The sequence below is a fragment of the Euphorbia lathyris genome, chromosome 7 (genome assembly GCF_963576675.1).
Source record: "Euphorbia lathyris chromosome 7, ddEupLath1.1, whole genome shotgun sequence".
NCBI lineage: Eukaryota > Viridiplantae > Streptophyta > Magnoliopsida > Malpighiales > Euphorbiaceae > Euphorbia > Euphorbia lathyris.
In genome coordinates this window covers 49,845,119-49,859,852 of record NC_088916.1, presented here as the reverse complement: position 1 = coordinate 49,859,852, position 14,734 = coordinate 49,845,119, and the positions used below count along the sequence as shown (strand labels likewise).

Here is a 14,734-nt window from a genome sequence, read left to right as displayed (position 1 = left end):
GATGGGGCAACAGCCAACAACGCCTCAAGACATTGGTGTTGGTGTCAAAAGTCCTAATCCAGCAGCATTCAAGTTTGCCAAAAGTTGGCAAGAGAGCCGAGAGTTGGCCCGATCTTCTTTGGCCAAAGCAGCAAAGAAGATGAAAAAGTGGGCAGATGCCAAGAGGCGGCATCGAGAGTTTGAGGAAGGAGATATGGTGATGGTGAAGCTACTTCCCCATCAGAGCCGACGGATTGCCAAGTTGCACAAGGGGTTAGTGCGACGTTACCGGTGGAAAGGCGGGTAGGCAAGCTAGCCTACAGGGTCCAATTACCGTCTCATTTGGAACTACACCCAGTGTTCCATGTGAGCTATCTCAAACCCTACTACAAAGATCAGGAAGATCCGAGCAGGAATGAGTCAAACCGGCAGCCAACAGCCATCACGACTCAGCACGACCACGAGGTGGCGGAAATATTGGGACATCGGAAAATCAAAGCTAGGGGCAGCCATCCTAGTTATACCGAGTATTTCGTCACGTGGAAGGGACTTCCGGATAGTGAGGCGAGCTGGGAGCACGAACTCAGCTTGTGGGACAGTAGTGGTATTTTGGACAATTACCACCGAGAAGCAACGGGGTCGTTGCTCGTTGGAGTGGGGGAGAATGTGACGTCCGGGTCAAATCACTCCAACATGAGGCTAGGCAACGCTACTGTAGCAGCAGGCAACACGGCGCGACACTTTGAGCAGAGAGTGTCTTCCCTCCTATAGTGTGTCTTATACCAACTCGGGACCGTCGTGCAGCAGACACTGCCGAGCCCCACTCACCACAGATTTTGCACCAGGGTCACCGAGCACAACTAGACCATCCAACCAATGAACCAATGGTCTAGAAACATTCAAGGGGGTCGTAAGAGCTTATGGTTCTCTTTGGACAAGGAAGAAGTATTGCTGAATAGGAGAATTTACAAGGTGCCACATGGGCGGGCCCGCGGGAACTAGTCAGCAGCCAACTCAGCCAAGTTGCTCCCTACAAGTTGGCCACTTGCTGTAGCTACTCCCAAGGGTTGTGAATCACAAGCATTGCTCCAAAAGACATGGGCAGCCAGTAGTGACATCATCACCACCTAGGCATTCTGAATTAGGCAAGTGGCTGGCAGGCACACATGGGCAGCTTGACTTGCTGATGTCAGCCACACCATCAGCATATTTCTAGTATAAATAGGGGACTAGGCTTATTGTACAAATACACTGAAATTGTATCTCTTATTGCTCTGTAAAGCTATTCTTTGTATCAATAAGAAACTCTCTTCCTCACTTGCTTACCTTTTGCTACATTCTGTCATTGTCACTAAAAGTATTCCGCTGTGCATTCAATCTTGCTTTGCCACATTACTTAGCAAGGTTTTGGGTAGGCTGACTAGCATTTCGAGTTAGCATTGCTAGTGCCGCACGGGGTTCAGTTGCCGAGTGAAATTGTGCCCGTGACATCTAGCACGGGTGATGAGTTCTTTGTCTGGACCGGGAAGTTGGGAGTCTGTTCCCCCTTCCTTCTTGATTGATTCGTTGATTCCTTCTTAATAATAGTTACGTGTTTTCTTCAAAAAAAAAATATCTACCTCACTCTAAAATAGTTTTTAAATTCAGTAATATGAGATATTTAATATTAATTACTCTTTCCATTGTATTATATATCTATCATTTTCGTTATTTTCACTAGAAGCAATGAGTTATTAACAGGGACATGCTGACTCTGTGGCTGGAGGTGGGCATGACCCTTCGAATCCGTCCAAACATATATTTTAATATGAGTGGTGAATTTTTTTAACTCGGTTGAAATTTCCAGATGCCTCAGGCAAAATTATCAAACTTTTAACCTAGAAGGGCTATATAGTTAAACTAAATATTATTCTTGTCTTAGAAAAATTCAAAAGGGGTAATTACAAATCTAGCCCAACTAAGAGGGATCATTTACATATCTAATCCACTTTGCTTCCATTTTACCAAGCTAGACAATTTCATCCACTTTGGACAAAATTACCTTTAGTTCTATTGATCGATGGATCGATTTCTGATATCAATTGTTAGCGATTTTTGAGATTTTTGAAGAATTATGTTCAATTTCCCATAAAAATTGTATGTTTTTAGCTTATACGTTTGCTTTTCTCGCTGGTCTTACCTCTTTCTTTATCTGTAATGGTATCGTTTCAATTTTCTCAATTTTCCACAATTTTCCTCCATTATTATCGCATTTGTGACGAAATTTATCGCATTTCGTCACAAATGCGACAACAATTGTCGCATTTCGAATGAAAAGAGAATGGTAAAATTGAAAAAAATAAATAAAGAAAATTTCTTTGAAAATATAAAAACGTCAGATAAATAAAATTTGAAATTTACATAAAAACGAAAAAGAGAATAATAAGTGTACTGGGAGGGTTTTATTTTTTATTACTAACCTTTTTAACCTTCTTGTGGGCCTAAGAAGTGTACTGTCCTGTTATTTGGGACAGTACACTGGAAAACTAGTGTGAATCTTCCGCCAGGCCAGCCGGCCAAGTGAATGTGATACCAGAAAAGGGGCAATTTCGTCCAATAAAACAATACTAAACGACAACCGGTTTCCATATATTTCAACAATTTAACTGTAAAAATAAATGTTTTACGGACATCTATAATTGTCGGCTCATAGCTTTGACATTCATGAAACGGATAAACATCTCATTGTTTTACAAAAATGCCCTCACGTCCCCATGTGCGTGAGCCAATTTTATTATTTTATATGAGCAGATCGCAACGTGGACGGATTATATGAGGCCACCTATCTTTTCTCAATTGGCTACACATCGCATCAGCCTCCGTAAGCCGTTGCGATTGGTCCACGTCTCGTCATCCAGCTGGCCCACCACTAATAATAACAAATTATAATATTGGGCAACAGAATAATACAGACTTAAATTAATTAATCCAAAATCCTAACATTTGAATAAAATAATGTCTATACAACAAAAAGGGAAAAATAGTAAGACAATCGACACTTGGCGCCTTCACCATGCCCTAAATAACCGAGGAAGAAGGACCCAAAATAACGCAGACAAAGGAGCCACCAAAATCACACAGAATATATTTATTTAAAAAAAAAAAAAGGTAAATTCACTCCTCTATCTGATGTTCGTTCACAGTTTGTTTCCTTTAGTAGATTGTTGTATGATTTTTGATATTGATTAGCTAAAATTTTGGATGACTTGATGATCTTTTGGTGCTTTTATAGTGTTTGTTTGTCCAATTAAGTTCTGTTTTTGTTTTCTTTGGTTTTTCTGTTATCTGTTCTTTCTAGTTTTGGAAATGGCTTAGGTTAGGGTTTGAATTGATTGATGGTTGTATCATATTTTGTATTCTTTTGGTGTTTGTAGCTGAGATATTTTAGTTGAACAAGCAATGTTGAAGTTAATCTTTAATCACGAAATTTTTTCCTGAAGCAAAACCATTAATCGCCTGTTAAGATCTATTTTCACCGATAATTGATTATGAAGTCCGAGCTGTTACTCTCTGATTTGATTTTTTTTTTTTTTTTTTTGGTACTAGCTGCTAAGTGAACTTGAATTTCTAGCTAGAAGTAAAGCGACAGAGGAAATCTGAAAATTGAAAGGGAAAGTTCAGGAGTTTGCTGTTTTTTGATTTCGTTTGGTGCTAGTAAGCACTGTTTTATTCAGATATTTATGAAATGGGGACAAATCTCAATTTCAAGAACTTCACCAATGATTTCTCTACGGACGCCGGTGGGGGAGCTGGCAACGGAAGCCGGCAACCCAACTTTTTATTGGATAGACAGTCTTCGGTCTACTCTTTGACCTTTGATGAATTTCAGAACACCATGGGGGGAGTAGGAAAGGATTTTGGTTCGATGAACATGGATGAGCTGCTGAAAAACATATGGACTGCAGAGGAGACGCAGAACATGGTAGCCTCATCGAGTGCCGCCCAAGAGGGTCTCCAGCGCCAGGGGTCTTTGACCCTGCCGAGAACATTGAGCCAGAAGACAGTGGATGAGGTTTGGAAAGACATATCCAAGGAATATGGGAATGGAAGCAGCAATGGAGCAGCAGTTGTGCCCCAGAGGCAGCAGACTTTGGGGGAGATGACTTTAGAGGAGTTTTTGGTAAGAGCTGGGGTTGTGAGAGAAGATGCTCAAGTAAACGGAAAGGTTAATGCCAATGGTGGTATTTTTGGTGAATTAGCTAGGTCCGGGAACAATGCAGTTTTAGGGATGGGGTTTCAGCAGAATAGAGGTTTAGGATTGAATAATAATAATAATACCAATCAGATTTCTTTGCAATCCCCAATTTTGCCTTTGAATGTCAATGGAATTAGATCAAATCAGGCACAGGTACAACACCAACACCAGCATCAGCTACACCAGCACCAGCACCTGCCCCAGCAACACCAGCACCAGCAGCATCAGCATCAGCACCAGCACCAGCAAATATTTCCCAAGCAGCCTAATTTGGGATATGCCGCACAGTTGCCTTTGCAAACTAGTCCTGCAATTAGGGCGGGCATCATGGGTATTGGGGATCAGGGGATAAGTGGTGGTCCAATTCAGGGTGGAGGGATGGGAATGGTTGGATTAGGTGTTGCAACAGGATCACCTGGTAACCAGCTTTCATCTGATGGGATTACAAAGAGTAACGGGGATACGTCTTCAGTATCACCAGTCCCTTATGTTTTTAATGAAGGTGTGAGAGGGAGGAGAGCTGGTGGTGCTATAGAGAAGGTGGTGGAGAGGAGGCAACGAAGAATGATTAAGAACAGAGAGTCTGCTGCAAGATCACGAGCTCGCAAGCAGGTGACGATTTGTTTCATATGCTACTTGTATGTTCCAGGTTTAGCATATGAGTACCTACTGTTTCAGGATGGAACCTTTGCTTAATTCATATAAAACAAACGCCTATGTAGATGCAATTTTGAGATCTTAACGAGTTCATAGGTAGCGCTCGTTATGTATTAAATCCTTAGATGAGACTCCTGCTACAAATTTCTCAGAAATATACATTGTACTTAGGAAAAACGTGTAGCAGGTCGTGTAAAAACATACATACCTTATTCAGTTGACTTAAATTACAGAACAGTGTAGAATTGCATGCTTATAAATGCACCTCAAGTGACAAAAAACGAAGATGAAATATTTTCTTTCTGTATGTGTGTTAGCAGCAGTCAATTTTTGTGAGACAATATATATTCACTTTTTTTTTTTGCAAAATTAACCAAACAATTCGAAATAGAGAAAGGAAGTATAAACAATGGGTGAGTTTTGCCAGTCTTCCATCTTTTATTTTATCATCTATGGACATGCTTCATGCTAAAACTTCATGAAAGATTAGGTGGAAGAATGGTAATGTGATAGCAATCTGACATGAGAAGAGATGAAAGTTTTGAGAAGTCAAGGTCATGAGAAGTTATAAGGATCCAGTTTGTTACAAGGTAATGGAACATTTGTTTTAAGGATCATCACATGAAAAATGGACTAGTATTTGGCCAAGTATAGTTGAAAACTCAGTGCTTTTACTGAAACGGAGAACAACAAATAATAAATTGATTATGTTGAAGTTTGAAATTGTTGTGATATTGGTTCTCAACGTATTAACAGTATTAGTACTTATTATTATTGTTTTCCTTTGCTGCTGTTAGGCTTACACTATGGAGTTAGAAACAGAAGTTGCAAGGTTAAAAGCGGAGAACCAAGAATTGCGAAAGAAACAGGTAATTTTGTTTGTGTGGAGCAGTCCCATTTTATGTTTCAAATACTTTGGCTAACTATCATCAACTCTGGTTTGACTTCTCAGGAAGAAATGATGGAGATGCAGAAAAATGAGGTGCGGTTCATTATACTTGTTTTTGGGTTATTAATGGTAGTAGTAACAAATCAATTCATGATATGCATCCGTCCTTAGACCAAAAACTAACAATTTTGAGTATATTCTGTAACAAATATAGCTTTCAAAGATAACATGTAAAAGCTATATTTGAACTATTGGTGGATAGTTCAAATCTTGACAAACATGGTAGAGTGGACATACAGTATACATGCTTTAGGTCACTTGGTTTCTTGACAATTACATGGTTAATTGGTGAAGGAAATTATATGCTATCTAATATCTCATTTATTTATTTTTTTGAATATCTGTTTTGTCATTTATTATTTTTTCTTTTTACTTCTTTTAGCCTGTATATCAATGCCCAATATCATAAGGATATCCTTTTTTCCTGTCTACTGAATCTGAATTGAGGATGCATGTATATATATATATATAAAGGGCGGCCCTGTGCACTACGCGTCCCCGCTGAGCGAGGGTCCGGGGAGGGGTCCCACCACAAGGGTATACTGGGGGCAAACCTTCCCCTGCCAATTTATTTGGCAAGAGGCCGCTTCTAAGACTCGAACCCGTGACCTCTTGGTCACACGACAACAACGTTTACCGTTGCGCCAAGGCTCGCCCTCGTGTATATATATATATATATATATAAAGGGCGGCCCGGTCGCATTACGCGTCCCCGCTGAGCGAGGGTCCGGGGAGGGGTCCCACCACAAGGGTGTATTGGGGGCAAGCCTTCCCTTGCCAATTTAATTGGCAAGAGGCCGCTCCTAAGACTCGAACCCGTGACCTCTGGTCACACGGCAACAACGTTTTTACCGTTGCGCCAAGGCTCGCCCTCTATATATATATATATATATAAGTGAAAAAAAATGTCTTAACCTGACAGAAAAGTGGTTAACAGATTCTAATGGATTAGATTTAGGTTTTTAAATGCAAACTGATTATTGTGAACTAAACTCGAAAAAATGCTCATGTACCAATTAACTCATATTGGCCAGTAAAAATGTGTACTTCTAGCAAGAAGGATCTTCAGTGTGAAGGTTAGGAAACATGGACTGAATTATCTCTTTTTTCCTAGAAGGTAGACAAATCAGAGTGTGCGACTTCATATTTTCTCAAATTGGAATCCATGACCTCCCTAACTTAAAATTTGCACTATTCTAGCTTTGCTTCCCATATCAATTGTCTGAAAGTGATTTGCTCATCCTCTGCACAATATATGTTCATAATATTTAAGCTAGGAATCTCAGTAGCAAGCCCTCTTACCATACTATATTGGAGATTCAATAAACTTTAGGAGTAGAAAAGAAAACGTTTATGGTTTCATTGTCTTTAGGGGGTGTACTTGGAGGTTGATCTCTGGTTCTATTCAGATTACCATTCTCTATTAATTTTTAGAAAACTTTAAATGGCCGAATAATTCTAAACCCGAAGAAAATGAATGAATTGCTACCACTAGTATAAACTTTTGTATGAGGCTCACTCCTGCAAATCGCAGAACCTACAAAGGGATATTATTATCTGCAAATCACAGTGTTCTGTGTACTTGCCTGCTGATGCCTATTTTCCCTCAGGCAATTAAGAGTTCAGCATAACTCTCATATTGCTAGAAACAGGAAGAGTCGGATGAAATTTTTTGTTTAGTAATACCCATTAAAATAATTGATTTATAATAACAGGACAAGATTCATATAAGCTCAATATAAACTTCTTGCAATCAGATATTGATTTCTCATTTCTTGGTGAAAGTTTACTAGTGACTACCCGGTTCATGTAGTAAAAAGTATTCCTGGAGTACTTCGTTTATGTTATTTTGGTGGGCATTGCAGGTGGTGGAGGTGATGAATCAGAAGCAAGTTAAGAGACATTGCTTGAGGAGGACCCAGACTGGTCCATGGTAAAGGTCACAGATGAGATGAGATTGAGGTTTGTGATCAGTTGGAAACATGGAGGCTGTACATATCTAAGAAACACGTATACTTCTGTAGATTAAGAAGATGCGAGTTTACAGTGGAGAAAAAGAGGAGAGTTGTATACTTCCATTGTTGATGTAGATTAATCTTCCAATTTATCTGTTGGCCATTTGCTTTCTATTGGATGACTAGAGCAATGGAAAAGGAAGCAAAATGATTTTCTCTTTGTTGTAGTTTATTATATATATTTGAAAGCATGTCAAGTTCTCTAACATGACCAGTTAAAGTGGTTTTTCCTCAACCCTTGGAATATTTTCCTGATTATTCCCTTTAACATAGGGCCCTTTTTGCAGTCTTAGTTTCTTCTCTTGGATTTGGGTTTTATGATGTCATGTCAAGGTTTGATGCCCTCTAGAAATGCCAGATGAATACAAGGGAAATCGAATTTCAACTACAATACTGAAAAAGTATCCAAATAACACAAATAGAACACGGTCTAATTAAGTACACTCAGAAACACAATACATATTCCGATAACAATTTAACTGTCACAGTAGTCAGAAACTTGGGAACTTTTGGTTCACTTTATATATTGTTTGTTGTTACATTTGTTAGTAGAAATTAAATATTTTTCCTTTTGAAATAGCCATTTGCACTTGTTTCTCCATCATAATAACTAAACACTTCTACTCTCTTGTTTAAAGTGAAAAAACAAAAAGGTACAAAAAGGAGAAGCAAATCTTAATCTTTTACAAATTGACAGTACAATGAGTTCCCGCAGCTTTTCATACATACCCATAACTCAATCGCAAAGTTGGATTCACAATTTGGCACTAGTAATACAGATAATTTTATCAACTAATTCTCGTGACGTTCTTCAGAAATTAGGAGGAAAAACTCCTGAGATACCCAATTTTGATAACTTATCATGTTATATTGGCACAAACGTCTGCATCACGAAGTCCCTTCTTCGATGCCAAGTTTGTAAATGGCAACAGACAATGCCAAAAATAAATAATCTGAAGCAGCAACCAACAATTCCAGCAGGAATCTGAAAAACATCCTTTAATCAATCATGACCGATCTGTAATGTACCATAAATAGTACTTCTAACATCCAAGTAGCATTAAAATTTCTCATAGGGCAATATCTTTGGACCAAAGTTCACCTGTCAGAATGGGTGGCCACAAGTTCATTCCATGTCCTTCCAGGATATCATTTTCCTGCGATCCCTTCCTCTAAATGATCTGGCGAGAAGTTTGCCGATAACAGGCTTACACAAACCAACATCGACCACAGAAGTACTCCTTTTTTGAAATGGAGATGCCTCATCCATCAAGTAGTCAAATAACATTGCAAGGCAGCGCACTTGATGGGCTAAAATATAGTTCTCTTGCTTCGATGGTAAAATTCTTAGTATATAAAGATTGACCTGAAATCATAAAAGATGAAGAGTGATTCGAACATTTTTGAAATGAAATATTATGACGAGGAAATCAACACAGCATGATTATCAAATGAAACCACACCAAGAATTTATCATGATTACATGATACAGTTTCACCACATATTTAATATCAACATCATACATGAAGCTACAGAATACATGTCTCTTACTTTACCTGACCTTGAGAGGCTTTCTAATGTGAAGGAATTTCAACTCTAAATGCATTTTCAGTAAGTTTTAGGCTCTGTTTTTTTTACTGAAAAAAATTGAACTGAATGCTACTGAACTGAATTCTACTAAAACTGAAATAATAATATAGTTCTTTAAAAATAGCAATAATTATAATTAGGGTAAATAATTTATTAGTCCCCTAGTTTTTACCTAACACACTGTTTAGTCCCCCTATTTTGAAAAACACATTTTAAGGTCCCTATCTTTTGCTAATATTAACTTTGTGGTCCTTTTATCTATTTTTTTAGATTTTTAACCGAACATATCTTAACTTTTAGGACAACCACAGTACAATACAAGTTGACCATGTTACTCTGTTATTTTATATCTATCTGTTTATGCTAAAATATAACGATTACAAGTCTAAAAAAACTAGACAAAAGGACTAAATGGTTAATATTAGCAAAAGTTAGGGACTTTATAATGTGTTTTTCAAAATAGGGGGACTAAACAGTGTGTTAGGTAAAAAGTAAGGGACTAATAAATTATTTACCCTTATAATTATAATAAGTAATGATAAGTCTGAATGCTACTGAACTAATTGATACTGAAATTAAATAACAAAAACAGGGCCGCCCTGTTTGGTTTCTAGCAATGAGATACTAGTACCATCTTTTGTGGCATAAGGCCAAAAAATCACTAAAGTGTCTAGTGAAAGTAATTTTGGTTTCAACTTTTCAAAAGATATCAAACCCTTTTTCTTTGCAGTATTCGTCAATTAAGCCCCCTTTTTGTGGCATAAGGATCCATCAGTTTTCTTAATTTAGAGGAGAGAGAAACCTAAGAACTATGAATTTTTCATAAATTAAAAAAGTGACTCTCACCTGTACAAGTAGACAGAGACAGCCCACCAATTTGGTAAAGAACTATTAACTCCATTAAAAAGAAAGGCTTAACTAATAACACCTGAAATTATACAGACTTAATTGACGACTTCTCCAAAAATTGCAATCAATTTGACTTCCACGATATACTTTGGGGATTATTTTTTGGCTCTATCCCATTCTTAATTGTATCCTTTACATGGCTCATAACCTTTTATAAACAGATGACAACCAAAAAATCAGAAGGGAAGGTTTCAATTACTTATTTTCAACGTCACAGGAAAACTAGATATTAAAAACAATAATGGGTATTCCCGTTCTCATTTCCATAGTTTTGTTTTGGCAAGCACGGAGGAGAATAATGGCATCCAAATTACTTCCATTGTAAGTATTGGGTTGGTTACCTACTGTATTTATTTTCAACTACCAGCTACTCCTAAGAAATCAATTGCTTACCTCTGCTTCCATTGCACGGAGTTCATTGCAATATTCAGAGCCAACAGTCTCGTCATGATTTTCTCCAGTTGAATGAAGACTCAAAGCAAAAAGCGGAGGCCGAAGAGGATACTCCATGCTAATTTTAATCTGCAACAGCAAACATAGCATTCTCCCAGTCAAAGGGCAATCACTAAACAATGCATAGTAGAAAACAACAATCTTAATATACCTTTGCTTCTAACTTTACATTTCCCCCTTTAGCATCCATGTTCCTTGTTAAAACAAGTAAATGTTCCTTAGCCCCATATTCCACCCACAATTTTTCATTCATCTTATCCTGTTCAGCGGAAGCTTCATTCTCTACCTCAGGCTCAAATGATGCAAGATCATCCTGATCACTATCTGTGTCCAGCAAGAGATCAGAATCTTCATCATGTTTCTTGAAACTTAGTGATTTTGTCTTACTAATTGGTGATATAGCGCTCTTTGAAATTAAAGCCAACTGCTTGGTATGTTCCACATTAGAACTTCTTGAAGAATTAAGCTTAACATTATTCGAAACAGAAGCAACCAATGATGGAAGTTCCCCATCTTCTCTCGCACCTTCCAATTCTTCCTTTGAAATACCAGAACCTTTTTGGACATCAACATCCATGAGTTCCAGAACTTTATCTGTGTCAGGCACAGATGAAGTCTGAATAGCTGAGGGCCTAGCAGATGACCAACCATGCAAATTGCAAAAGGGACTATGTAAAGCCCAAGGAACATTTTCACAATTCAATGGCGGCCATTGAAGCTTCATAAGTGAATCAAGCTGTTCCCTGTAAACCAGTGAAAGAATTCCAAAATTTCAACATAACACATTTCTTTTCACAAACATAACCAAAAGTTAAAAGGAACATTCCAAATGGACATTCATAAATGACCACAAAATAAGAAGCATGTTCAACTAAGTCAACAGAAAGCAGAAAGTACTGAAACTAAAAGGAATCCATAACATCAGCTACTTCATATAAATAAAAGATGAACATTACAGTCCTAGCCAAGTAAAAAGAGCTATACGAGCCTATATTATGATATGAGCACAACATAGAATCTATCTCCCATTAATTGAGCAGTCTTCCACTAATGAACCATGACCCCAAAAATACAGAAGTGACTCACACAAGAGCCAGCTGCGCCCTTCTCCGAGAACGAATTCTTTGCACAACAGTTTGCACTCGGTTCTGCTGACGATAAAGCGATAAACCTGATACAACAACATCATTTTTTGCTGTTTCACTGCTTGCATTTTGAAGGTCACTAAGCAATGGAGCAATCTCTGGTAAGAAATCTATCCCTGCCAAATGCTGGGCCCACTTATATGGGCGAGACGTTCTAGTTTCATCAAATGCTGGGACATCTTTAATGAACAGCTTCGCTGACTACACCATCATTGATAAGAAAAAGAATGTCAGAACGAAAAAAATATGAAAAAGGCAAAGACTCGAGGAGAGAGAGTGAGAGAAAAAGTGGTAATCCTTTAGGAATATCAATATCCAAACCTGGTGAGGAAGCTCAGCACCAGTGTCATCAGGAAATAAATTGCATAATATGCTATTCTGAGGTCCTTCATGGGATCCCTCCACCCCAACACATACAACATTCAACTTCAACATGTATTCAAACTTGAGAGTGATAAGCTTTGCCGACTTTGGATCAGAAAACTCGTCATCATATGTATGAAGTATGATCTTTAGTGGATGAACTTGGTACACTCCTGTGTGGTCCAGACTTTCCTTGCTTGGAACCCTCCTTGGCCGTTTTCTCCTTCTCTGACCATCATCATCATCATCAGGTGCATCATCCTCCAACCTGGAAGTCTCCACATTGGTAGATATGCCTGGTCCATTTAGTAACATCCATATTTAGTTTTCTCAATTTCCACTTTTCTCTCTTCCTCTTTCTATTTCGTCTTCATCTTTTATTTAGGTTGTAAGAAATGATAAAATTATAATTCTATCAAAAGAAGGGTTGAAATAACAATGTGACACAACAAACTAATACAGATGGACGCATTTCCTGACATATTTAAATATCATGTTCTTATCCCATACTAAAATATGGATACAATCACTTACCATTATCCTTACTCGCTTGTTGCCGGGCAAAAGCTTGAGCATCTTTCAGACTTCCTACAACCTCCAATTCAATATGTTCTCCAAATGCTTCCTTTTGTGCCAGGAACTGAGAGTAAATTACATATAATGGAGGAGGAAGTAACTCTGCTGAGTTTAGCTGCTTCATTTTTTTCGTGTGCAGAACCCCTAATTGGTTTTGTACAGGTAATGATGCTTTCTTAAGTGACTTGAGGTGTGAAGGAAGACTTGACAAAAACTTCTTGCGGTTTGCAATGGTCTCCAACAAACTTTTCTTACGCTGTTCCAGTTTCTCATGGAGCTGGCACAGCTCTTTGCGCTGATTTAAATAAATAAGAAATTACAAGTTTGAAAAAAATATTCAACTAAACTAAACCCAAAATTTCAGTCAAGGAAGAAGAATCAATCAACTATATAACAAGCTACGCTGAAGAGAGAACAAAAAAAAATACTGATAAATTGAAACCAAGGCTAAAACCTAGCAAACTTCCAATTCAATTAAAAGCAAAGAGAAAGAACGAGGATTTGCAGAAATTTTGATGATACCTGGTGCAGCTCAAAATTGAGCCTCTTGAGCATCAAGTTGTGTGAAGTATCAGGAGACAAAACAGGACCTTTGATATGTTCAGGGGCATCACGGTGGAACTCGTCTTCGGGAACAAGCTCAATATCAGGATATTTAGACTTGAAGTCCTTACAAGCTTTTATAGCTTTACCATAATGACTCTTCTCATACATCAAATTATGAAGTTGCAGAGTCGTAAAATCCACTGGGGCCTTCGCGCGTTCAGTCTGTGTCTTCGCTCTATCCTCTTCTAGTAGAATCGAGCGGTTCGCCTAAACACAACACCAATGGAAACAAACCCTAGATAAGAAACGGAAACAATACTAAGAAGAACAAGAGAATGTGGAAATGCGAGAGGAATAAGAATAACGTTTGGAACCTGGCGGAGGTTGACGAAGTTGAGAAACATTTGGGCGACAAGTTCCCGGAGCTCCGATTTAGGCTTGTTATCTTTTTTTATGGACAGAATCTGGGCTGCGATCTCCTCCACTGAAGTTTTGCTTTCTCGCAGCATTTCATAAGGTGACTTACCATTCTTAGATTGCATAGGTAACTGTGCCTCTTCTTCCATAGCTACTGCTTCCACTATCTCGCCGTCCTCCATCCTCTCGTCTCTCCTTTCCCCGGCTCTGCCCGCTCCTCCCAAGGCAATCTATTTTGATGCTTCAATTGCAAGCCGCCACGGGTGAAACGACGACGCTTCAATCTACAGTCAATTCTGAAAATGACGTCGTTTAAGTTTTGAGAGTTTTCCTTTTCCTTTTTCCGTTTTTTCGAAATATAAACCCTTGTTTGGCAAGGGGTTAATAGAAATAAATGGAAATAGACCTGTATACGGGTCTGAGTACCCGCTCGCCCACCCAGACCAACATCAAAACGATTGGACTTGGATATGTTAAGATCACATTTAGTCCGGCTCGGTCCAAGTCCGTATTAGCCCGCATATTTTTAGGTTGGGTTTGGAATCTGTATAATTATTATGGCACGGTCTGATTCTATAAATAATATGATTATATATTTATTTTTATAAAATATTAGTAAAATTATAAAAATATATAGATATATATAAATATAATTAACATATAATAACTAACTTTAACCACCAACACAGATATAATAAATATTTTTTTTTGAAATATTAACTCCTATTACTAATTCAAAATCATTTGTATTATAAAGTTTTAATTAAAGAAAGTGGTTCTAGACATAGATAATGATTCAACAAGAATCATGGACTCGGAAATTAAAATAGACGGACTAATTTAAAAGAGGAAGAGCACTTACGAAAGCTATTAGGCAATAAAATTTAAATTTAACAGTGGC

At 38.0% G+C, this 14,734-nt stretch overlaps 2 protein-coding genes across 4 annotated transcripts; one reads left to right on the top strand and one right to left on the bottom strand.

Annotated features, from left to right (window-relative positions):
• The first annotated feature begins 2,966 nt into the window (after positions 1-2,966).
• LOC136235407 (bZIP transcription factor TRAB1-like) lies at positions 2,967-8,120 on the top strand. Of its 2 annotated transcripts, XM_066025066.1 has the most exons (5): positions 2,967-3,126; positions 3,565-4,825; positions 5,668-5,739; positions 5,823-5,852; positions 7,685-8,120. In XM_066025066.1, exons 2-5 carry the CDS (start codon positions 3,704-3,706, stop codon positions 7,754-7,756), a joined length of 1,296 nt encoding a protein of 431 aa, XP_065881138.1. In that variant the 5' UTR covers positions 2,967-3,126; positions 3,565-3,703; the 3' UTR covers positions 7,757-8,120. The 2 variants fall into 2 exon arrangements, 1 of the variants encoding a protein (XP_065881138.1); XR_010691790.1 differs by lacking the exons at positions 5,823-5,852; positions 7,685-8,120 and adding an exon at positions 5,361-5,460 and having other exon boundaries at positions 5,668-5,740.
• Positions 8,121-8,497: 377 nt separating this feature from the next.
• LOC136235406 (THO complex subunit 5B-like) lies at positions 8,498-14,064 on the bottom strand. Of its 2 annotated transcripts, XM_066025065.1 has the most exons (9): positions 13,791-14,064; positions 13,393-13,683; positions 12,829-13,165; positions 12,253-12,590; positions 11,873-12,132; positions 10,938-11,529; positions 10,727-10,855; positions 8,937-9,200; positions 8,498-8,819 (listed from the first exon to the last, which is right to left on the bottom strand). In XM_066025065.1, the coding sequence occupies exons 1-8, from the start codon at positions 14,013-14,015 to the stop codon at positions 8,961-8,963; spliced, it is 2,412 nt and encodes an 803-aa protein (XP_065881137.1). In that variant the 5' UTR covers positions 14,016-14,064; the 3' UTR covers positions 8,498-8,819; positions 8,937-8,960. The 2 variants fall into 2 exon arrangements, with proteins under 2 accessions (XP_065881137.1, XP_065881136.1); XM_066025064.1 differs by having other exon boundaries at positions 8,498-9,200.
• Between the last annotated feature and the right edge of the window lie 670 nt (positions 14,065-14,734).